Source organism: Mustela nigripes, chromosome 10 (genome assembly GCF_022355385.1).
Source record: "Mustela nigripes isolate SB6536 chromosome 10, MUSNIG.SB6536, whole genome shotgun sequence".
In the NCBI taxonomy this organism is placed as follows: Eukaryota; Metazoa; Chordata; class Mammalia; order Carnivora; family Mustelidae; genus Mustela; species Mustela nigripes.
In genome coordinates, this window is record NC_081566.1 from 18,475,815 (window position 1) to 18,501,130 (window position 25,316).

The 25,316-nt window shown below is 45.5% G+C and overlaps 1 protein-coding gene across 3 annotated transcripts; it reads right to left on the reverse strand.

Moving 5' to 3' along the window:
* Positions 1–1,784: 1,784 nt before the first annotated feature.
* RNASEL (ribonuclease L) lies at positions 1,785–22,641 on the reverse strand. Of its 3 annotated transcripts, XM_059412726.1 has the most exons (8): positions 22,344–22,641; positions 19,523–19,632; positions 17,623–19,266; positions 10,558–10,643; positions 9,161–9,366; positions 7,955–8,087; positions 4,779–4,915; positions 1,785–4,110 (listed from the first exon to the last, which is right to left on the reverse strand). In XM_059412726.1, exons 3-8 carry the CDS (start codon positions 19,094–19,096, stop codon positions 3,966–3,968), a joined length of 2,181 nt encoding a protein of 726 aa, XP_059268709.1. In that variant the 5' UTR covers positions 19,097–19,266; positions 19,523–19,632; positions 22,344–22,641; the 3' UTR covers positions 1,785–3,965. The 3 variants fall into 3 exon arrangements, with proteins under 3 accessions (XP_059268709.1, XP_059268710.1, XP_059268708.1); XM_059412727.1 differs by lacking the exon at positions 19,523–19,632 and having other exon boundaries at positions 17,623–19,263; XM_059412725.1 differs by lacking the exon at positions 19,523–19,632.
* Between the last annotated feature and the right edge of the window lie 2,675 nt (positions 22,642–25,316).

The following is a 25,316-nucleotide window of genomic DNA, read 5'->3' on the forward strand; positions in this document are numbered from 1 at the left end:
GAGTAAATATTCCACATTGTTAGACTGCCCTTGAGATTAGGCCCACGTTTCGGACCTCCAGCAGCTCTCTGCTGGTCCCGAGCCTGTCCTGATGCTTGCCCTGTTCCCGGTCCCTGGCGAGCCTCACTGCGCCTCCCACGTGCCATATATAAATACATAGATGTACATATATGTACACACACACACACGTGTGTGTGTGTGTGTGTGTGTGTGTGTTTCCCCCATCAGCTGCACTTGGGCCGCTGGGACGCTCAGGCCTTTGAAACTGGGGCTCATCCCCCAAACACCTGCACTGCCTTAAGGGTGGAGGGAGCCCACCCCTCTGCCCTTCCCCCGCCAAACTGCTCTGAGGCGGCCGCTGAAGTGGGCAACAATCAGGCCCCAGGTGAACTGTTGACCTGATAGGGTCCCAACTTCTGGTGCCATCAGTTCTCCAGGAGTCTCTTATTGGAGGCTACCCCAGCCAGCCCGCCAGATCTAGCCCGGGTAAAGCAGTCAGGCCTCCGCCTTCAGGGTACGATGCGCGTGTGTGTAGGTTAAGGCTTAGAATTAGGCAGATGCTTTGTACTCCTAATAGGCCCTTCCTGTGACCGTGCCTCTCTGACCTTGCCTGGATATGGGTGCCTGATTATTCCCCATCCGCAAAGCGAAGTCCTGTGCCGTCGCGGGCTATGAGCCAGTTTTAGCCTGCAGGGGGCACTCCAGGCCTGTGGAACTCAGGACTCACCCCAAGCACGAGGGGCCTCAGAGAGCCCTGCCCAGAGAAATCATTCCTAGGTGCTGACTTTTAACCCGTGAACTAGTACACCAACCCCCAGCCTTCGTTTGGACTTCCTACCTGATGCAGTCCCAAGCTTCAGCAACCAGGGCTCCCTGGTGTCTCCTGCTTGCACGTAGACCAGCAACCCAACCCTGCCCACCTTGGTAAGAAGTCCAAACACGCTCAGCTGTCCCTTTCCGGGGAAATATGCCCACTTGTGTAGGTTAAGCTATGGAATTTGGTAGATGCCAGGTTATTTCCTGATAAGATCTTCCTGATTTCCTTCACGATATGGAAGAAGTTGTTTTCTAAGTGTGAACAAATATGTTTGATAATTTCCAGTAATGATTAGTTGCTAGGTCTTCAAAAATAATGACAGTTGTGAACAACTCTGGAGAAGGAAGTCCTGTTAGAAGACAGCAGCTGAGGCCTAGCAGATGAAAAGGAATTACCACACCAAGATCAGCAGGATAAAACTCCAGGCAGAGGGAACCACAAAAGCCAGGGCCTTGAGAAAGCAACGGTGTCAGCATTCTTGAAGAACAGAGATAAAGTCAGGGTGGGAGGAGGAGAGCCTGCACGACAGGCTCTCCGATGGGGCTTGTCCAGTACGTTCCAGCAGGTAGCCTCCCCTCAACTCTATGCAACTGACGCTTCTGCCTGACAAGCTCAGGCATAGAATCACCTTGCCTAACACAGCACCGAACACGAGCCACACACTCAACTAAATGTTTGTGATAATGACGACTGCATGAGAAATATTTACAGAGTGCCCACAGAAACCTTCAGAGAATTAAAGCAGAGGTTAAAACATTGAGTTCCTTCCTTCCCTTTCTACAAAGACACCCAAGCTGCCTATTGTTACAGAATTACTGGAGGGCTGAAAATAGGCTCCTTTTCCCATTACTAAAGAGCAAGATGCCCTTTCTTAAAACTTACCCAGGCGTTACTCATTGAACATTTTCTATTATAGCTATCACTACTCTTTATAGTGAAAATATCACATTGAGAAAATCAGACTTAATTAGATGATTCCAAGTTTTATTGAATATGCTTTACAAATGGGCATTTTGATTGACATATCCAGAGATTTACAACAAATTAGAAAACCAAAACGTAATTTTAAAACCCAAAGCAATATCCCTGCTCCTAAAACCTTATAGAACAGCCTAAAATTTCTTTCTTCCAGTACTTCCCTTTTTTTAAGCAAGGAGAGAATGATCCATACAGTTACCGGTGAGAGCGGAAGACATCAACGTCAATTTTGTTTACTTGAACTCCAACACTTCTCGACTTTAAATGAAGTCTGGTTCAGGCCACTGTCTCTTCAGAAAGAACCTATGATACCGTGTTTGTTTCATTTTGTTTTCCTTGACCTTCCCATTACAAAGCTCCACCTTGACCACCACAAACAAGAATGAGTGGAAAATACATCAGACTTAATGCCAAAAATATGCTCAAATCAAGACACTGGTACTTCCTAGCTATGTATTAGAGTAAATCAACAGGTCTCCATCCTTACTTGCAAAACGAGGATAACAGGACCTACCTCCCAGGATTGTTTTGAAAACTAAGAGAGAAAATATGTGGGTGTAATTTATAAATTATCAAGCACCATTAAAATGTCAGGTAGCATTATTATTCATGTATGAAGATGGTTCATTCATTTTTCAATGAATATGTATGTGGCAGACTTTTTGCTAGGCATTAATGATACAAATAAATTATAGATATCTGTCTCATTTTCTATATCTATATATCTATATAGCTATCTATATACTGATATATCTATATCAATCTATATATTAATATCTATCTATCTATATATTGATATTGATATTGATATATATCTGCTATATGGGCCCTTAAGATCTTACATTCCAGTAGGGAAGAAGCATGCGAAGGTGGAGAGAAGCATGCTCTGGTGTGGCTATGGGTGCTAGGGAGCCAGAGAGAGCCCCTGGACTGGGGTGTGGAAAGTGAGGGTGTTCAGGAGACTTCTTGGGAGGTGACACTGGAATTGTTTCACTACAAATTCAGAAGCAAGAAAACAAATCCAAGTCACTCCTCTGTGAGGTGGTCCACATAATCCATGGTCCTGGGCCCCAAGTCAGTTCAAAGGTGTCCCAATCCCTTAAGGCAGAGTTTCTCAGTCTTGGCACCACTGATATTTTAGGCTGAATAATTCCATGGTGTGGGGGGCTATCCTGCGCATCGTAGAATATTTGGCATGATCCCTGACCTCCACCTACCAGATGCCAGTAACACCCCCCTTATCTCCCAGATTTGAAACCAAAAGCATCCCCGGACACTGCCAAATGGCCCCTCAGGGGCAAAACTGCCCCCAGTTGAGGGGCAGTTGAGAACTACTGCCATAAGGTTGTGGAAAACCAGTGTAGGTGGTTCTAGAAGGAATGCAGTTCATACAATCAGTTCCTAGGCTTATTCTCGGTGATCAACAAAGAGTGAATGAATGAATAAGTGGACTCAGTGAATGAATGAGCTTCCTGGAAGCCCCTTGACATATTCCTTTTGGGATCCATCCAAAAGATTCCTGGGCTAGTAATTAAGTTCAAAAGTACCCACGTGAGAGATAACAATAACACAACATGCGTTTATATAGTGCTCTGTGCACATTGTATGATCTTGGGCCAGTAGGTCCAATTCTCGGAGTCTCAGGTCTGCCAGTTCTTGTGGGTTTTTTGGGTTTTTTTTTAAATTTTATTTTTTAAGTAATCTCCACACCCAACATGGGGCTCAAACTCACAACCCCAAGACCAAGAGTCACATGCTCTACTGACTGAGCCAGCCAGGTGCCCCAGGTGTGTTAGTTCTTCAGTGGAGATGACAAACCCTAGCTTGCAAGGTCATTGGGAGAACGGAAGGAGATAATCCAGCCCTAGAGGTCTAGGCACTGGTTCCATTGGTGCCACTGACAAAAGAAGTCTCAGCGGGGTACCCCACCCCCCAGCTCCTGCCAGTAAGCTTAAGCTGTGAGAAGGTCCCGGACGGTAGTTTGAGCATATTCTTGTCTAGTCATAAACATGTGGGGAATACTGAACACTGTGCCAGGACCTGTCACATCCTCACCAGCAATCAGGTTAATTAAGAGGCCCAGAGAATTGTGATGTGCCCAGGATCACACAGCTAAATAAGGACCTCCCTGAAGTCGAAAGCCTCAGCCACCACTTGGGGTTGACCTGCATCACGCCAGTGCTTTTTCGGATTGTGAGTTTTTGGGGAAATGCTTTCTGTATTCCGTGTTCTGTAGTTTTTTATAGACATACATGACCAGATCAGGAAATCTCTTTTGCAAATACGAGAAGGGTTCTCCAATTCTCGACTTCATGCTGAAATGAAACATAAATGTGTATTCACGTGATTGCCTCCCAGATCGTCTTCCCCCTTTATAACATCTGGGCCCGGAGATTTCTTTGCTCCCTCCATTTCGAGAGCAGAGCAAGTAAGGATTTTGGAATCCGACAGAACAAGATTCATGTCCTAACAACTCTTCAGCTAACTAGCAACTTAATTTTTGTGAACCCCAGTTTTATCATCCAGAACATGAAGATGATACAGTTCTACAATCTCTTACCTACAGTTCCAAAATCCAAAAGAGCCATAAAAACTGCAAGGTTTTTTCGTGAGTTTGCAGCTAACATTTTGGGTCGCAAAATCTGATTTCACTAACACGGGTCTACTTTTTAGATGTTTACAGTACTACATTCACCTTACCCAGCTGCCCGGCCCCCAACATTGCTCCCCACCAGGGAGTTACCACCCTTCTGTCCAAGAGGGCTCAGCAAAAGCTAAGAAGGAAGAGGAGAGCTTGCCGGGCACGTCCATTCATTGTGAGACCCTTGTGTTGGCCCTTTTCCAAATAGGGGAAAGGAATTACTTTTCATTTCATCAAAGTAAATTTTCTTCCTTCTAACAAATAGCAGATATCAATTTAGAATGGGATTTTTTAATCATCGTCGTGTCATATATGACTTCCAGGAACAGAAATAATACTCACTTTTTATTTTTGTCTTCATTAATATGTTCTCCCAAATTCCGGATGAACTTTAACAGATCACTCAGAGTGTTCTTATAAGCAGGCTTTTTTTTAGTTATATAAAACCCATTCATTTTATCCATAACATATGTGTCAATCTAAAACACAAAACATTACACAAAAATGTGGTAGCACCACAGAATAAATCCTCATGGGACATTAATACAAAGAGGCAAATTGCAAATTTGGGTATATGCCCAAATTACCACTAACTAATAATGCAAATTAATAGAAAGAAACAAATGGAAGTAAATACCATACACCAAAATGCTATCCATAGTTCTGTCTGGATGAAGGATCATAAGTAATTCTACATACCAGTCTCTATTTTCCAAGCGAACTATTTTCCATGAGAAATTAAATGTATTCAAACATGGTTTAGGAATTCTTTGGCTACTATACTGAGACATTTGTTCATCATATTACGCAGCTTTTATCCTTGTGGCCACCCACCCGAGTTGGTAATTGGTTATGTTTCCCCTTTGAAGAGGATTCGTTCAGACTAACATCAAACCTGGCAGCCATTGCCAAAATGAGTGTCCTTGTTTTTGTTTGACTTTGTTTTGAATTCTATTTCCGAAGGTGTCATGTTTCTCCTTGCCTCTAAGTGTCCCAGAGCAGCTTCTCTCAAGTCACTGCCTCTCTCTTTGTGCATGCACCCGTGTCGATAGCTGTCATACTTAGAAAGCGTGTCTGTGTGGCAGGATGGGGCGGCCTGTGGAGAGGAGGCAGCAGCAAACACGGGAAAACTTGGCTTCTCCATGCGGTCGCAAAACTGAACAACCGACCATGAAAATGGGCAAGTCACAAAAAGCAACAGAAAATCAAAATCTCACAGGGGAACTAAGAGATAAGACTTGAAGGCCTCAGAATTCAACGTTAAGTCGGTGAAGCTTAGGGGAAAAAACTGATGAATTGGGAAAAGAAAGAATGGGTTTTCCATCCCGATTGTGCCAACCTCCACCTCTCCAGCCCTGCCTACTTCAGGTCACACGTCTGAGTCTCCATGAGCTCAGCCGTGAAATGCATTGGTGGACTTGATGGCATCACAGCTTCCTGCAGTGAGCAGCTTTAGCACACAGCCTCAGCAGCCAGACAGCCTGGCAGCAGATCCTAGGGCTGGTTCTTGACCTTTGGAAAAATGCTTTGTCTGTGCCTCCGTGGGCCCACCTGTGACATGAAGGTAATTAGCTCAAAGGCTGTTATAAGGATTAACTGGAAACTCTCAGAAAGTCCTGGGAACTATAACCACCATATAGTCAGCACCAGAGAATTGTCAGCTGTTATTGTTATCTACTTTGGTTTCCAACATCTCTGTTCCTACAAGTTTACATTCCAGCTGAAGTTTTTCTTTAAAAAAAAAAAAAAAAAAAATTTATTTATTTATTTATTTATTTGAGAGTGAGAGCGAGAGAGAGAGAGAGAGAGAGAGAGAGCGAGCAGGGGGAAGGGGCAGAGGGAGAGGGTGAAGCAGACTCTCCACTGAGCAGGAAGCCCCCACATGGGGCTCAATCCCAGGACTCTGGGATCCGGAACTAAGCTGAAAGCAGATGCTTAACTGACTGAGCCACTTAGTCACCCCTTAGCTGAAGTTTTATAGACATTCATTACCAGAGTTATGGCACTCTTACTCCATGCTAGGAATTCAGCAGTGGACAAGACAATGGATAGTCTCTTCCCTTGTGGAATTTAAAGGGGAGCCCGAAAGATGGACGCCAAGGCAGCAATTATGAGTGTGATGTATCATCTAGAGGTAAGTGAGAGAAGGAAAGCAAAATGAGACCCAGAAACAAAGAGGTGTGGGAGAAGCCGTCCTAGATCAGGCATAGGATAGAGCTGTGGGTCTCAGTCAAAGACCTGAGGATTATGGATTTTCCCATAGTGCTTTGCACAGTCTCTGAGCTCCCCAGCGTGCATCACACAGGCAGTGCTTCTGTGGGTCTCTCAGCCCCCCATGGACTATGCTGTATTCTGCTTCACATGCCCATGGGCTCGCATAGGTTCAGCAAGTAACTGGTACTTGATAGATGTCTGCTAAGTAATAATAATGAAAGTTCTCGGGGGTGCCTGGGTGACACAGTTGGTTAAGCATCCAACTCTTGGTTTTGGCTCAGGTCCTGATCTCAGAGATGCAGCCCTGCCTTGGGCTCCATGCTCAGCATAGAGTCTGCTTAAGATTCTCTCTCTCTCTCTCTCTCTCTCCATCTCCCTCTCCCCCTCCTACCTCCCTGCTCTCTCGCTCTCTCACTCTCTCTCTCTCTCTCTCACACACCCACACCCACACACACACACTCTCTCTCTCTCTCTCTCTGAAAATAAATAAGTAAATCTTAAAAAAAAAAAAAAAAAATGAGGGACGCCTGGGTGGCTCAGTGGGCTGGAGCCTCTGCCTTTGGCTCAGGTCATGGTCCCGGGGTCCTGGGATCGAGTCCCGCATCAGGCTCTCTGCTCCGCGGGGAGCGTGCTCCCCCAGCCCCTCTCTCTGGCTGTCTCTCTGCCTGCTTGTGATCTCTGCCTGTCAAGTAAATAAATAAATAAATTTTAAAAAAAAATTAAAGTTCTGATAGCACTGACTAGATCGAGATGGTGACTTATTTTTTATGTTTTACTGTATTTAGTTCATTAGATGGACCTTTTCCTGAAGAGGAGGAATTTGAAAGATCCCCTTTTCTTCATGGTGTGTTTTCTCAGGCGGAAGCGAGGTGTGTGCAGCTGCTCAGAACTGGGCTGTATATAGCAGCGGCCGCCAGGCTCTCCCTGGATGAGGAGCCCCATGGTGTGGCAGCTCCTCAGGGATAACCTCATTTAATCAGCTACTCTTGTCCCAACGGTAATAGGATCATTAGCCAGGCCCCTCTCAGAACCAGCGCTGGAGGGAAAGAGCCCTAAGAAAGGAAAAAGTCTCCTGGCCTGGGATAAGGGAATCCTAAGGAGGAGTCCAGGTGAGAGTCTGTCTGTCAGGAAGGCCTGGCTTCTGACCCAACAGGGCAGCGGGGGACCGGGCTGGAGAGGAAGGCAGGGAAGTCCCCTTTTCCACCCCTTGGTTGAGCCAGGCCTACAATATAAAAAAAAAGTTAGAAAAACTAACATAACGCATTACACAGATACTTATTCCAGACCATAGGAACGGTTCATACCTTAGAAGTCCACCTGGCAAAACTTCTGGAACATTCAGATTTTTCAGGTTGCAGTAGTTGGACAATCTCGCTTTTAAACACACCCTTTTTAATGTCAGATTCATTTCCCACATCTCTCAGGGTCCTATAGCGGCTGAGGATGACAGAATTATCATGGTCATTCCGTTCTACCCTCTCTTTTCAGAAAGAAAACAATGTTACATTTTGGTGTTTGATGAAAGTAGTAAAACCATTCTTTAAAAATTCTCTAAAAATTCTGCGTGATGGGAGAGGCAGGCGGGCATATTTCTCCCTCTTTCTCTCTCTCCCTCTCTTCTTTGCTTCTTCAGAAAACAAAACCAGAATTCAGAGAGGTTAAGTCTCTGTTCCAAAGATACACAGCTACAAAAGGCCAAGTTGAGAGGGGAGCCTGGGTCTGTTGACTCCCAGCCTGACTCCTCCCCGGACCACCCTACCACTACGGTTAATACTAGTGTTAAATTGTCGGGCCACAGATTAAATACTATTCTAGGTGTATCTGTGAGCTGTTTCTAGATGAGATTCACATCTGAACTGCTGAACTCGGTAAGGCAGATCACCATCCCCAATGTGAATGGGCCTCATCCAACCCACAAAAGATGGAATTGACCTCTGCTTATCTGATTTCTTCAGCTGGGCCATTAGTCTTCTCCTGGCCTCAGCCCTTCCAGCTCTCAGGCCTTCAAACTCTTCCTGGAACCCACATTCAGTGCCCCTGACCCTCAGGCCTTTGGATTTGGACTCAGTTACACTGTGGGCTCTCCTGGGTCTCCAGCTTACAGAGGCAGATGGTGAGAATTCTCAGCCTTCATAGTGCATGAGCCATTTCTTTATTAAAAAAAAAAATTTATATATATATATATATACATATATATATGTATATGTATATGTATATATATACACACACACACATACACACACCTGAGTGGCTCAGTTGATTAAAGGGCCTGACTCTTGATTTCAGCTCAGGTCATGATCTCAGTGTCCTGAGACAGCACCCCACATCAGGCTCCCTCCTCAGCACAGCATCTACTTATGACTTTCTAAATAAGTAAATAAATAAAATATTTTTAAATAAATCTATATTTATATTTATCATTTGGATATAGATAGATAGATATCATGACTCATACACTCACTGTCTCCCTTCTGGAGGAGGCCTGGAATATGCAATAAACTTTTACTTACTTCTCCCAACTCCAAAAGAAGGGATGACCCAGCAGGCCATTCAGGTGCCCCTGCACGTTGTCTCCTGCGTTAAACAGGCAATGAATGAGGTCCCGAGTTTCCTCATCTGGAGAAAGTCGAATCACCTCTTCATTACTTTTAGTCTTCAGTGTCTCAAAAGGGACTTCTCCCTTCCTCACCACATACAGGACCAGCCATCCGAGGGCCTGCAGGAAAGCCACAAATCAAGTCAAAGTTATCTGTGAACCATCACTTTGTATGGGGGTGTGATGTGTGATGCAGGTTATGACCAAATGGAAAGTGAGAGAAATCTCCAAGAGTCCACAGGCTTGGTAGGGAGAGAAGACACAGGTTCAGCATGGAGAACCCTTCAAGACAGTATATAGTCCCCACGGTTTAGGATTATAAGGAGCAAAAGATAATCCTAGGTCAGAGTGGTCAGGGAAAACTGCTTAGAGGAAGAGGAATTTGAGCTGGACCTTAAAGTTTGGATCGAATGTCAATAAACAGAGGAGAGGAACACTGTTTTCAACAAGGGAAATGCCAGGACTCTGGCTGGAAACTGGGACTTTGGGTTGGGACTATGTCAAGTGCCAGAAAAAGGAGCCAGTCCAGGTCCATGGGACAGGATGACAGCCCCAAGAGTTGGGCCATGACAGGGCAAAAAGGCCAAGGAGGGGCCAGCATTGGCACTTCCTATAGCAGAGAAGGCAGGAGCTAAAATCCTTTTAGCAGCAAGGGCCAGAGGTGACTGGAGAGCTCTTGCCCCAGGGTTGAACGTTCTGCGTCCTGGAGAAGCCCCCAGGACCGAGTTGCCTGGACAGGTCAGAGTCAATCTGGGAGCTTTGGACCCCAGGGGTCAGGCTCTGTTTCTGCTGTCTCCTCCCAGGAAAAACAGCTATTTCAGGCTCTTCACCTCTGTGGCCAAGATTAGTCTCTCTCAAGCAGGGGATCTATCCCATCCCTCACAGGGTTTCAGAAGGCCTTCATATCTGGTCCTCCTAGGAGGTCAGCATACGAGGTCAAAGGAGTGCGGAGGAAAAATCCCATTTGCTTTGTCTTCAGGCAGGAAATACCTCCTGCAGGAACTCTGGAGGTCATCTGGACATATCTCCCTGGAGGTAATTTTAGAAGCCATGTGGCATGCTCAATTCATTTACTCTCTCCCGGTAGAGGAAGAGAGGGAACCAAATAGGTACAGAAAGGAGCCTCTGCAGGCCAGAGAGAGGCCATTGTCTGCAAGGGCATGAAGGCAGTGAGCCCTGAGGGAACGCCTTGAAAGTCAGTTAGAAGAGTTAAAATAGAAATGATGTCTAATTGACCATAGGAAATAAGGGAAGGAACAGACCAAATAAGGAAGCAGAGAGATGGGAAAGTAAAGCAATTGTAGAAACTACCTGTAGATCTCTCTTGATTTCCTGCGGCTCTCCAGCCCACTTGACGCTTTCATCAAAATCTGCCAGGCAAATAGCATTCTTGGAATCTAAGGGACAGTTTGTAGAGATGCCATGAATATCCTCTCTTCACCTTGTAATTAACTTAAATAAATATGTACCACGATGCGCTATCCTCTCTGAAGAAGGCAATAATAAAGCTTATATCTGCATGGCTGTTTACGCTTCAGAAGAGTCACGTGCACTGTGTCATTTGACCTGTTAGGTAACTGCCAAGGGCAAGATTTAAATTTCTTTTATTTCTAGACCTGGGGGTGGGGAAGGTCGAGGATAAATTTAACCCATTCCTGCTAGGGCAATTCCTGGGGGCAGTAAGCACAGATTTATAAAGGAACTGCTGGCCGGAGATACGGCTGACTTCCTGAAGCTAAATAACAACTAACCAACGAGACTCCAAATCCAAGAGCAGCTCGCCACAGCCCCCCACTCAGTCAAGCCCACCAACCACAGCCCTTGCGACACTGTCATCAGTTACCACGGATTAACCATGTGCTTGAAATGAGCCACTGCTTATTAGCCCTCTTCAGAATCGTTCTCCCTTGAAGGAAGCCGCTGAGTCTTCCAGAAGAAGGATGCATGGATGGGCGAGGTCGGGAACCAGACGAGAGGAGAGCAAGTCAGTGATCTGTCCTTGAAGGAGGGGCTCCTGCTCTGGCTTGAAGGTGTCTAAGAAAGCTACCGGGTAACTCTGGGTGGTAGGTTGGCACAATTGTGTGCTTCTCCAACCCCTTTGGTTCTGAACTTAGATATCAAAGTTGGGTGGAAACTCACAGTCTAGCGAAAACAAACCCATTAAATTATTCAACAAGGGTCCAGAGAGGGGGAAGAATGACAGTGAAGGAGAACACAGCACAGGCCCTTTGGAGTTCTGAGTCTCTGAGCAAGGAGACGAATGCCAAGTGAATGTAAAATTACTTGCAACTTTTTTTTTTTTTTAAAGATTTATTTATTGACTTCTGAGAGAGAGAGCAAGGAGGGAGAGGGCAGAGAGAGGCAAGCAGACTCTGCATGAGAAGCACAGAGCCCCATGTAAGGCTCGATCCCAGGACAAGGATCATCACCTGAGCCAAAGGCAAACCCTTAACTGGCAGAGCCACCCACGTGCCCCAATTGCAACTTTAAAAATGCTAGCCAAGGCTCCTGGGTGGCTCAGTGGGTTAAAGCGTCTGCCTTCAGCTCAGGTCATGATCCCAGGGTCCTGGGATCGAGCCCCGCATTGGGCTCTCTGCTCAGTGGGGAGCCTGTTTCTTACTCTCTCTCTGTTTGCCTCTCTGCCTACTTGTGATCTCTGTCAAATAAATAAATAAAATATTTTTAAAAAATAAATAAATAATTAAAAAATAATAATAAAAATGCTAGCCAAAAGTGCAGAATGCTCGGAACTGTATAACAAGAGCCACATGGCTGTGTGGGAGAGAAGTTTCCTTAAGGAATGATGCTCGGACACAGATCAGTAGAATTCACGTGGATGAGTGGAACAGGGAAGAGAGAATTCTAGATAGCATTTCCTAAGGCAGAAAGGAAGCTGAGGAATTCCACTCTGACAGGAAGGAGGCCCAAGAGCCTGGAGAGGAGGGATGAAGTTGGAAGTAGCCTGCAGTGAGGTTCAAGGGGTAGAGGGCGCACGTTGGAAACCTGGGACTGGTTTCAGCTACTGGAACTGATAAACCCCCTTCACTGTTTAAGCCACTTTGAGTTCTCTTACTTAAATTTCAAGTGTCTAATGGAACACTTCACATCTCTTCTAACACTTAATTGTTTTAACAAGCCCCAGCTTTGTTTTTTTTTTTTAATTTTTAGATTCAATCGACTGTGAGAGTGCTATAAAGATTTTTAACTCTTACACTTAGTTTCTGCACTTACAGAATCACAGACTGCTAGGAGTTGATGGGCAGAGTTAGGATAAGATTTGCATACCCCACCCCGCTGTCAGTGAATCGAGAACCCCTTCCTCCTCACTCCCACCCGAGGGATACCATCTAAGATGATATTTTTTCATCAAAAATGTTAATTAAAAAATAATTTTTATTTAAAAAATTTTAAAATAACACATAATTAGGTTACTTAAACAATTTTTTAATTTGTTTGTTTATTCTGCGCTGCTTATAAGTCACTGTTTTCTTCCAGGCTCTTTCTCTCCTTCCTTATGCGTATTCTCTAGCAGTTCTTTCATATATAGTCTGCAGGTAGAAAGTCTTCCTGGATCCTTAAATGTTTAAAAAAAAATGTATTACAACAAATGGTGCTTAGGAAAACTGGACAGCTACAGGCAAAAGAATGAAACTGGACCACTTTCTTACACCATACACAAAAATAAACTCAAAATGGAATAAAGACCTAAATGTGAGACCTGAAACCATAAAACCCCCACGGGAAAAAAAACAGGCAGTAATTCTTTTGACATTGGCCATAGGAACATTTTCCCAGATATGTCTCCTTAGGCAAGGAAACAAAAGCAAAACTGAATCAAAATAAAAAGCTTCTACACAGCAAAGGAAACTATCAGCAAAACGACAAGACAGCCTACTGAATGGGAGAAGATATTTGTGAATGACATATCTGATAACAGGTTAATATCAAAAATGTATAAAGAACACATGCAACTCAACGCCAAAACAAACAAACAAACAATTTGATTAAAAATGGGCAGAAGTCCTGAATAGACATTTTTCCAAAGAAGACATACAAACAGCCAACAGACACATGAAAAGATTCTCGACACCATTCATCATCAGGGAAATGCAAATCAAAACCAGGAAGAGATATCACCTTACACTTGTCAGAAAGACTAGAATCAAAAAGACAAGAAATAATAAGTGTTGGCAATAATGTGGAGAGAAAGGAACCTTTATGCACACTGTTGGTGGGAATGTAACTTGGTGCAGCCACTGTGGAAAACAGTATGGATGCTCCCCAAAGAGTTAAAAATAGAGCTACCCTATGATCCAGCCATCCCACCACTGGGTATCTACCCAAAGAAAACAAAACCACTAATTTATACGCACCCTTATGTGCTGCAGCATTATTTACAATAACCAAGATATGGAAGTATCCCAAGTATGGATTAATAAGTGGGTAAAAGAGATGTGGCGCATATATATATATATATATATAATGGGCTATTACTAAGCCATCAAAAAATAAGATCTTCCCTTTTGTGATAACATGGATGGTCTTGAAGAGTATAATGCTAAGTGTAGTAGTCGGTTAGAGAAAGCCAAACACCATATAATTTCATTCATAAAGTGGAATTTAAGCAATAAACAAACAAAGGGGGGAAAAGGACAAACAAAAAACCAGACTTTTTTTTTTTTAAGATTTTATTTATTTATTTGACAGACAGAGATCACAAGTAGGCAGAGAGGCAGGCAGAGAGAGAGGAGGAAGCAGCCTCCCTGGGGAGCAGACAGCCTGATGCAGGGCTCAATCCCAAGACCCTGGGATCATGACCTAAGCCAAAGGCAGAGGCTTTAACTCACTGAGCCACCCAGGTGCACCAAAAAACCAGACTTTTAAATACAGAGAACGGGTGGTTTCCAGAGGGGAGGTCAGTGGGGGAATGGGAGAAGTAAAGGGAATTAAAGTACACTTTTCATGATGAACACTGGGCAGTGTATAGAATTGTTGACTCATTATACTGTATACCTGAAACTAATATAACACTGCATGTTAAAAATATCAAAATACTGTATTTATTTTGAATCACGTGTGAACAATAATAATTTGATAGTTGTCTTAGTCAATTCTGGATCCTATAACAAATTACAGTAGATGGGTGTGGCTTAAACAACAGAAATTTCTTTCACACAGCTCTGAACATTGGAAATCTGAGCTCAGGGTGTCAACAGCATTGGCTTCATGGTGAGGGCCCTCATACTGGTGTATAGACAGCCACCTTCTTTGCTATATCCTCATATGGTAAAAAGACAACTAGCTAGCTCTTTTTATAATGGCACTAATCCATCCAAAGCAATTTTGAGAAAGAAAAGAACTGGAGGCATCACACTTCCTGATTTTAAACTACATTACATAGACCTAGTAATCAAAATAGTACAGTACTGCTATAAAACCAGACACACAGATGAGTGAAACAGAATAAAGAGCCCAAAAATAAACCCACCACACATATGCAGTCAACTAATATTTGACAAGGGAGCCAAGAATGCTTAATGGGGAGAAGAAAATCTCTTCAAATAATGATGTTGGATAAACTAGTTACATGCAAAAGAATGAAAGTAGACCCCTATCTTATGCCATTCACAAAAACTAATTTGAAATGGATTAAAGACTTACATGTAAAACCTGAAACCATAAAACTCCTAGAAGAAAACATAGGGGAAAAGCACATTGATATTGTTCTTGGCAATATTTTAGATATGACACCAAAAGCACAAGCAACAAAGGCAAAAACAAACCAGTAAGACTACATCACACTAAAAGCTTCTGCACAGCAAAAGAAACCATCAACAAAATGAAAAGACAATGTATAGAATGGGGGAAAAATTATGAATCATGTATCTGATATGGAGAATAAATTCCTACTGTTTTAAACCACCATGTTTGTGATAATCTATTCCAGCAGCCATAGGAAACTAACATACTCAGTTAGCTTTGTTTCTTTGGGTCTAAGTTCTTCTTTTTCATGCACCCCTTTTATGGTTATCAGCACATGATAAATATCTTCAGTGATTTTTGACCGTAAGCCTTACTTCGCAGTTGAGAATCCCTGATGCCATTTGAACTGCTTCTGTTAATGCCACCCAACACAGGGCAGAGATGGAGGCAGTTGTCAGAACTTCTGCTTTGCGTTTTGCTCAGTGAAACTTGGGGGGTAAGCAGGACGTGCCACTTAGTAGGATATTTTGGCAGAAATCCTGTGGATTTAACTGCTCTTTGTTTCTCTTGCGATCATCAACCTCTAGTGTCTCAAGTAGTAGCCCAGTCTACAGACAGACAGGCTGGGCACAGATGCTTGGTCTGTGGGGAATGCACAGGGTGTGATCTTCCTAGTTTTTACTGATGCAGCAACCTGCCTGTTAGCTGGTCTTGTGTCCTCTCCTGCTTCTGGCTTCCATTACTCCCGAGTGGCATTTCTTTGCACTACTCCCACTTTCAGGAGCAATGTTTAGTTGTGGCACCCTGCATCTGTGCGGGCTCCTGTGTCCTTCTCTCTTCCCGTCCTACCATGTTCAGTCTCTTTACAATTCCTCAAAGATTTCGTCCTGTAAAAGTTCTTTTGTTATTTTGACTCCAGCTAGGAATTCATTTAACAATCTTCTCCTGTCGTTTTAGGGATTTAATATAAGGAACAGATTGTGGTATGTGTTAGGTTCACCACTTGGAGGCAGAAATATAATCAATTCTCAATTTTCTATTGTTCAAGGTTAAGAATAGAAGAGGTGGGGGCGCCTGGGTGACTCAGTGGGTTAAAGCCTCTGCCTTCGGCTCAGGTCATAAACCCAGGGTCCTGGGATCGAGCCCTGCATCGGGCTTTCTGCTCAGCGGGGAGCCTGCTTCCTCCTCTCTCTCTCTCTGCCTGCCTCTCTGCCTCCTTGTGATCTCTGTCAAATAAATGAATAAAATCTTTAAAAAAAAAAAAAAAAAAAAAAAGAACAGAAGACGTGGTATCAGAAATGCCGAAGAAGAGGTAGTGATATGTGGCTGTGAACTTGATATGTGAACATATGTGACTCTTCTGTATCAAGATGAGCGGTTAGAACTGAAAAGGACCCTGCCCTTGGCTGCATCTTGAGGACTCTGCCTCACTTTGTAAAGCTGCACATATTTCTGGCCTTCGTCAGTCTCCCCAGCAAAGTTGCTTAAAACCAGGAAGGAATGCCACTAGCCCTTGTCCTCAAACTAAAAGCCAGATTCCAGTTATATTCTGATGTCCACATACTTCTTTCCAGGTCTCATCCAGGACCTTAATTAAATACTGTTCTCTGCTCTCAATACCTGAACCCTCTTTTTGTCTTGTTCCCTTATACCTACCTTAAATCTCAGTGCATGCCTGTAGATTAGGTATCAGTTTCAGCTTAGCCCTCTGGACAAGTACCTAGCCTTTGCTGAGTACCTAACCTACAACATACAGGTAACTTGTCTAACACGTTGCACCTCATAGCGACCTTATGATAGACATATGGTCCATCTTAGTGAGGAAACTAAGGCTCACAGAACTAAGTGACTTGTTGGAGGGTGCAAAGCTACAAAGCGGCAGGACTAGGCTGCAAGCCTCCCTACAGGTGACCAGACTCTTTCTGCTGCACCCCATGGTGCAGCAAGCCAAGACTCTTCCAGCTGCACCACGTGGCCTGGGACTGACACTCAGCTCTGCTTCTTTCCATTAATGTTGCTTTCATTGATTTTGGTTTTGGCTGAGGCCAGTGGGTGCTGACTCGTCTGCCCCTTTGCTGTATCTTATCCTGGCATGCCCAATTTTGACCTTGGTTTTGCCATTAAATGTGCCTGTGTGGCTCAATTAGTTAAGCATCTGCCTTTGGCTCCGGTCATAATCCCAGGGTCCTGGGATCGAGTCCCATGTTGGGCTCCTTGCTCAGTGGGGAGCCTGCTTCTCCCTTTGCCTGCTCTGCCTGCCACTTCCCCTGCTTATGTGCCCTCTCTCACTCTCTGACAAATAAATAAAGAAAAAAAAAAAATCACAGTGGCTACCATCTTAGCTGAAGGAATACACCTTCAGGATTCTCTGATTTGCCGGCTACTTGAGGAACTCAAAATTCTGGAGCTGACTCCATCCAAGACATAACCTTCATACTTGTATTTGCCAAAGGAAATATGAAGTTAGCCTGGTATCATTGGCATCTGCGACCTCCATGTGGGGTAAGTTTCTACCTGGTAGCAGAAGAGACAGCACTATAATCCTGAATCTGTTGTGTTAATCCTCAAACTGAATGATCCACATTTACTCTACTCCTTTCCGACCTGTAATGAATCTCCTTTCTTTCTGTAAATAAAGACCCCACGATTTCTAAGAGAAGACTGGGGACTCACCTATTAAGATGTTTTGTGGGCGTAGATCCTGGTGTGTGTATCCACACAGCAGATGGAGTTTCTCAACAGCCTTAAATACAGATGAGAGGACATTTCGGGCAAACACATCTTCCTCATTTTCCACAGCCTCCCCGCTGCACGCGGCGAAGTGTTCCTCCAGGGTCTGCTCACAGAGGGCAAGACACACATACAGACAGTCCTTGTAGCTCTCACTCCCATAGAATGTCACCAAGTCATTGTTTACTCGGCTGCTCTGCAGACAGGAGACTTCCTGTTGTCCGCGTGTGCTGCCTTCAGAGAATCGCTTCACAGCTACTTCCTGCCCTTCATAGAACCCAAGGTAGATGCCCCCTTCAGAAGTGTCAGCGATTTTATATTCTTCATCAATAAAGATCTTGAGATTGCCAATCATAGGGCGGTATATTCTGCGGAGATGTTCCAAGGCCTTCCCCCAGCGTGAGCTCTGAGGCTTCCAGTCTTCCACAGGAGGGCAACCATCTTCTCTGGCCCCATGAGAGAGAAGCAGCTTTACAAGGGGAGCGTCATAATTGCGTCTCGCTATCATCACAAGATCCCCACAGTCTGTGCTGGCTCCTTTGTTGCATAAGAGTTGAGCAATTTTCTTCTGTTTGAGTTCGACAGCCAACAGAAGCGCTGTTTTGCCCTCACTGTCTGTGTCATCAATCTCTATATGTTCTTGTTCCAGAAGCATCTGCACTAAACCCAAGTGCCCCCTTTCCACTGCCAGGATCAGGGGTGTCTTCCCTTTCTCTCCCCTCACATTGACATCAGCCCCGTGGTACAGCAGAAGGGAAATGATGTCCACCAAGTTTCCATTATCAGACTTCCGAAAGGCATAGATCAAAGCATTTCTGCCCATATTGTCACGGGCTTTGATATCTGCCCCCATCTCATCAAGGAGGATCTTCAAGATGTCTGCATGTCCATTTTCAGCAGCATCCATTAGAGCTGTGGCCCCTCCTTTTCTAAGCCTCTTCTGATTCTCCGTTGTCTTTCGACTCAAATTCACCTCTGCCCCATTCTCATACAGGAATTTTAAGGCTTCCTCCTCCCCATGCTCAGCAGCTTCCATGAAAGCTGTGAAGCCGTTATCATCACACTCATTGACATCTGCTCCTTTAGAAAGGAAAAGTTTGAGCAGCTCCACATTTCCCACAATCCCAGCAATGATGAAGGGAGTGGCCCCATTCTTCTTCTTTAGACAAGGGTCTGCACCATAGTGAAGCAGAAGATTCACCATGTCCTCCCGGCAACCTTGTACGGCGTTATGCAAAGCTGACCAGCCCCATTCATCCTGGAAGTTGACCTCAGCCCCTCCTTCCAGCAATTGCTGGAGCAGCTCGATGTTTCCTTCTTTAACAGCTTTGAGTAACTGAATGCCATCCCCTGATGTCCTCTCAGTGCCGGAGGGTGTGGAACTCTCCTGAAGGCTGTTAGAGCTCTTGGTCTCCATGACGGTAATTACCACTGGCTACGATTCTGTGCCTTTTCTTTGAGAAAATGAAAACTTCTCTCCTTGGGACTTGATCAAAGAGACATGGAGCTCTTTGAACCATCAGGATAAATAGGGACTATCTGGCTGTGGACCAGCAATATGAGGAAGGAAATATTCTTGGAAGTCTTCTGACATTCCACCAGGAGATGAGCCATTTTGTAATTTTATAAAAGTGAGAAAGCATTTGAATCAGAAAAGTTAATTTTACTAGAGACTTCTTCAAAATACATCTACTGATTTATATAGAACTTTTTACTATAGAATATTGTGAACATATATAAATTAAAAACAAGAAAATTATGACACTGTAGTCCCACCACCCAGAAATAGGCATTGTTAAGATTTCAGAGGATGCCTGGGTGGCTCAGTCAGTTAAGTGTCTACCTTGGCTCAAGTCATGGTTTCAGAGTCCTGGGATTGAGTCTTGTGTTGGGGGTCCTTGCTCTGTGGGGAGCCTGCTTCTCCCTCTGCCCACTGCTCCCCCTGCTTGTGCTCTGACAAATAAAAAAAAAAAAAAAAAAAAAAACTTTTTTTAAGGCTTTAGTATATTTCTTTATTTTTAAAGATTTTTAAAATTTATTTAAAGAGAGATAGTGTGCAAGCAGGGGAGGAACAGAGGGAGAGGGAGGGGGAATCTCAAGTAGATTCTGCAGTATGCATAGAGCCTGCCACAGGGCTCAGTCTCACAACCCTGAGATCATGACCTGAACCGGTATCTAGAGTCGGGTACCCAACCAACTGAACCACCCTATTTTAGTAAATTTCTATAATTTTTTAAAAAATAGTTGAGATCGGGGTCCTGGGTGGCTCAGTGGGTTAAAGCCTCTGCCTTCAGCTTGGGTCATGATCCCAGGGTCCTGAGATTGAGCCCCACATTGGGCTCTCTGCTCAGGGGGGATCCTGCTTCCTCCTCTCTCTCTCTGCTTGCCTCTCCACCTACTTGTCCACCTAATCTCTGTCAACTAAATAAATAAATCTTTAAAAAAAAATAGCTGACATCACGTTATGTGAGGATACTGTATAAATATCCTGCTTTCTTTCATTTAATGCCATTGTATAAATAATTTCCTATTTATCACAAAGTCTTTGCAAACACTTTTAATGGCTCTGCAATATGCCACCAATCACTTGTTTCATTTCCCTATTACTGAACAGTTTTTTAAAACATTTTTTGAACATGATTTTTAAAGTTAGGATTTTTTAACAATTCTAAATAACGTTGCAGTAAATTTGATGTTTTAAAGCTTGTTTTCTTATGCTAAATCTTATCATAGATTTCTTAGGATAGATTTCCAAGAACTGAATGACTGGTCAAAGTGTAACAGCACACCAACAGGTCTGAAGTGTTAATTGACTTCAAGCTTATCCGCTTTTTGCTTGCCGACCTAAGTTCCCTGACCTGTAGCAGAACTAATGTACTTTCCTTGAGATTTGCAGACCACTGGCCTTGAGGAGTGAAGGACCAGAATTTCCCAGAAGATAAGTCCTGACTACATTCCCGAACAGCTGCCAGAGATGCCGGACCACCTGTTTAGGGTCATACTGACAGGACTGACTGGCCACCTGCCACTCCTGCTCACAGCTTCCACCCACCCCCACCATCTTTCTTTCCCATCCCTTGCCCTTTAAAGCCCTCCCGCTTCCCCTAGGATGGGGAGGATGGCCTTTTTTCTTTTTTTTTATAAGATTTTATTTATTTATTTGGCAGAGAGAAAGAGACAGAGAGCACAAGAAGGCAGGACAGTCAGAGAGAAAGGGGGAAGCAGGCTCCCCGCTGAGCAGAGAACCCTGATGCGATGCAGGGCTCAACCCCAGGACCCTGGGATCATGACCCCAGCGGAAGGCAAGAAGCCCAACCCACTGAGCCACCCAGGCGCCCTGGGAGGATGGCCTTGGAGACATAAGTCTGCCATCTTCCCAGGCTGCCACCATCCTGAATAAAGCAGCCTTTCCTTCCCACCATCACCAGCCTCCCGGTACAGATTCGTGAGCAACCCACAGCCAAACCTGAGTCTAGAACCCATTCTATGTCCGGTAACAAAACAATATCATTGTTTCAAAAATGCTCAGGCTATATTAATAAATATCTTCCATATTCACATACTCTCACTAGAAATAGATGGTCTCTTAAAAGAAAAAGTACCCTCATATATGGGGGGGGAGGGAATGTGTTTTGTGTCCGTTTGCATTTCTTACACCTATTTGCCTGTCTTAGAGCTCTCAGCGCGTGTGCTGGCTCCGGCCTGTCTTCTTCAGGCAGGTGCGCTTCTTTTCAAAGAGTAGAGAGAACTGGAAAGAGCTTAGACTCCAACCTCCCAAGACTGAAGTCTGAACCCCTGCTCATTTAACTTCAGACCGTTACTTCCTCACTGTTGTCACATTAGGTTATTCTCAATTTTCCGCTCCCTCTTGCTATAACGTATGGCGAAAATGAGGCATTCGCTAAATGATAGACTGAATCACGTCCCCTCGGGAAACACAAAATTCAGCGATTGCTTCTCTCGCCCTCCGAGCGCGCGCACACCCTGCCCACACGGAGCGGCTGCTGGTGCGCAGCCCAGCCGCCCTCGGTCCCTTGTTGGGCCACAGAGCGGCCGTTCAGCCATCGGTCAGCACCCACGCCCCGCTGCCCGCAGATCGGTACGACTCCACCGGCTCCGGAGCCCGGAAGCGCCCGCGTTCCTGCCACCCGGCCGCGGGGACACTCGCCGAGCCCTCGCCGGCAGAGCCCGAGACCGAGGGTGCTGCAGAAGCGCCATCACCCGGCCATGAAAACTTGGGACGCGGGTTTGCGCTACCACAGGTGTGAGGCCTGCAGGAGCGAATCACCCAGCGGCGCAGGGCAGGAAGCCGCGGCCCCCGCTTCCTCCCCGCGCCCCGCGGGAGCGAGGAGACCCCGCCTCGAGGAAGGGGCCGCTTCCGGTTCCGTTTTCTCGCTTCCGCAGCGGGGTTTCCCGGAGGGGGGGCGCTGGTTGGGCGCCGCGGGGGCCGCGGCCGAACCCGGCACTCCCCGGGGTGCTCCGTCTGTGAAGCGTCTACCTGTGGCTCAAGTCATGGTTTCACGGTCCTGGGGTCGAGGTTTGTGTCGACCCCGACCTTGCACGGTGGGGGGCCGCGCACCCGCTGCCCGCCCCGGACCCCAGGGAATCCCTCCGAGGGAACCACCTCGCGAGCCGCCCCGCTGCCCTCCCGGGGCCCCTCTTACCTCCTGGACTCGGACGCGCGGCCCTCGGCTCTTCCGCGGAGAGCCCTCGGTCGCCGAAGGCGGGGGCCCGCAGGAGAGCACCTCCTCCGGCGGTGCCCGGCCAGCGGGGCGGGGTTGAGAGAGCGGGAGTGAGTGAGGAAGGAGCCGGGCGCATTTAACCCTTGGCGGGACGGCGGAGGGCCCAGCTGAGGGTCCGGCTCCCAGCCCATCGCCTTCTCGCCCTTGAGGCTTCCAGGCCACAGCTTCCCGCGTCATCTGGACCTTATTCCAAATCCCCTACCTGCTTGAGGGAAATGAGTAGTAAAGAAACATGTCCTGCCCATTGCTTTGCAAGTGACATGACCCCCATTGACCCCTGACAGTCCTGATCATGACACCCCTGAGGCTCAGAGAAGCTCAATAAACTCAGAGCCCAAGCTTGCTCACTCCTCTGGGCACACACAACGCTCTCACTGCCCAGAAGGCCACCAGCCTGGCAGTCTAGAGAGTTGGTCCTGTAGCCAGCGCGGTGGCCTTCCAGGGGAGTGACTTCAGGTGGGTGGATGGCTTAACCATGTGGAGTCTCAGGGTCTCTCATGCAACATGGTTTTTTAACATTCCTTCTGGTCTAGAAGTTCTGTTCTTGCCACTTTCCTAGCACGGAGATGCGTACTGTGTACTGAAGGCCACTGTGGGAAATATTCCGGTCCTCAAGGAATAGCCAGTCTTGATGGGGAGACCAACTCCTGACCATCTTGAGCCAGGAGAATCCCAAGAGACATGTGGGGAGGGACACCTGTTCTGGTAGGACGAGACTTGAGAATGCCCAGAGACCCCAGCCACAGGGCTGGGTCCAGAGCTCCAGACCGAAGAAGGAGCCACCTCCAACAGCAGAAGCAAGCAGGCAAGCAGGCCCAGGAGCCGGTGGGAAACCAAGGGGGAGAACATGCAGAGAAGCCTAGGCCAAGGTTATAAATGTAAGGCTGTCCCCCTCCATCCCTTTGGCGTCCCCTTTCCACACACAACATGTTGATATGTGGACACAGTGTCCTCACCCTCCCCTTCTTTGGTCCAGAAAGATCCCTCAGGCTGCAAGGATGTGCTCTAAGAAAACAGCATTTGGCTCACCAGAAGCTCTTCTTCAATCTTGGCCAGGAGACAATGGGGTCCAATTGGATCAGACGTATTACTGACGTTCTCACAGCTTCATCATAATTTTGCTAATTAAATCCAGATTTTCCCACTTTCCTGTGACTGCAGTAAACATTCATCTTATGTATTCTGTGACGTGTTCAAAATAAAAAGATGAGGAAGTAGAGGTGCAGCTAAGATAGGAAACTAACAATTGCAAGCAAAACAAAACAAACAAAACCAGAATTGCTCAGGACCCAAGTGATCATAAAGCAGAACTCCAAAGGAATAAACAAAAGAGTAGCAAGAAATGTAGGCAAAGCAAAACAGCTGGCACAGCTAGAAACTCTCCAGCACTTGCCGGTGCAATGAGGCTGTTGACAGGGCATTCCATGCCCATGGGCAGGAGCAGGAAATGGCGAGACTCTTGCTAGCAGAGGTCAAGGCATTAAGTCTCCAGAGTGCTTCAGAGCAAGGATTCTGGCACCAGACTACCCTGCTTCAAATCTAGACTCTCCCACTATGATAGAATAATTAGAAAAAATAGCCACATTTTTTCAACCCTCTCTATATCCATGCCCTCCACAATTTAATTTCATGCTTTTTCTCACTAAGTACTCTCATTACTCCCCCTCTTTGAATCTGGGCTGGGGACCCTGCCACCATATAATGAAGTCTGGTCTAGCCTGCTGGGTGATAGGAGATACATGGCCCAGACACCACCATTGCCCAAGCCAACAACCATCCTCCTTAAATATATGACGAAGGCCATCCTAGACCAGCCCACTCCCGTCAACTCTCACCAGCCCTCCAGTCGGTCACAGACACAAGAACAAGCCAGTGGAGATCAGCTGAGCCTGGCCGAGATAAGCAGAGGTGCCTAGCTGACCCACAGAGTCACGAGAATAATAAATGCTTATTATCTGAAGCCACAGAGTTGTGGAAGGGCTTGTCATGCAGCAATAGCTCACCATACAGCCACCGGCTAACTCTTTGAATGTGGACAATTTTCTTAAACCTTCCAGGCCTTGATTTCTACATCTGCAATATGGTGATATTAAACAATATTAAACAATAACATAACTTACCTTACAGGAATAGGGTACAGATTGCAGAAATGGACCTACGTGAGGCACTTGGAATAGTGTCCTTCACACGTACATAGCTACAATTTGTGCTGAGTATTTTCTATAAATTTCCTCCTTCAATCATCACAAAAGTCCTATGAAGCCAGTCCTATTCTTATTCACAGGTTACAGGAAAAAGTGAGTCTCTGAGAAATCCAATAATGTGCTGAGATCATTTGGCTAGTAAGGAGCAGATATGGGACTGAATTCAGGGCCTGCTGTCTAAAGCTTGATACTACCTTATCTGTGGAACCATCTCTGGGAACTGGCAAGACGGAGTAAGTTAAGGCAATGATACTGTCCAGCACAGAACTCTCTCTTAATTGGGGGCCCAAATTATAATCCAAATAAAGGATTAATCCACACATTATTGCTTTTCTCGAAGTTTAAATCAAATCCTTGTCTAGGTTGGTGACCAAAGCTTGGGAATCACCAAAACTGTAAGTCAAGAGGTATCGTTTTTAAATGATGGAGATTCAAACTTCATTATCTAGCCGCTGACGGCATTACATCCCTCACCCTTGGGATTTCTTCTCCGTTATTTAAATTTCAAATCTTTCTTTTCTTCCCGAAAGCAATTTGAAGAGCTAGACCAATTTAAAAGTTTCAGTGAAAGGGAATTACCTTGAGATCAGCCCTTAATACGCCCCGAACACCTTTCTCTCTTTACCTAAAAACTTCAGTTTCTAAAGTTAATTTTGCCCTATTGACTAAAGAACTCTTGTTTTAAACCTTG

What these genes read in the sequence shown, in the direction of transcription:
- RNASEL (XM_059412727.1), bottom strand. Translation starts at nt 19,096, where the DNA reads ATGGAGACCAAGAGCTCTAACAGCCTTCAGGAGAGTTCCACACCCTCC. An exon ending in TTGCCAGGTGGACTTCTAAG is followed by an intron (nt 4,916 to 7,954) that starts GTATGAACCGTT and finishes TTTGTGTTTTAG; the next exon opens with ATTGACACATATGTTATGGA. An exon ending in AATGAAGACAAAAATAAAAA is followed by an intron (nt 4,111 to 4,778) that starts GTGAGTATTATT and finishes GTTTCATTTCAG; the next exon opens with CATGAAGTCGAGAATTGGAG.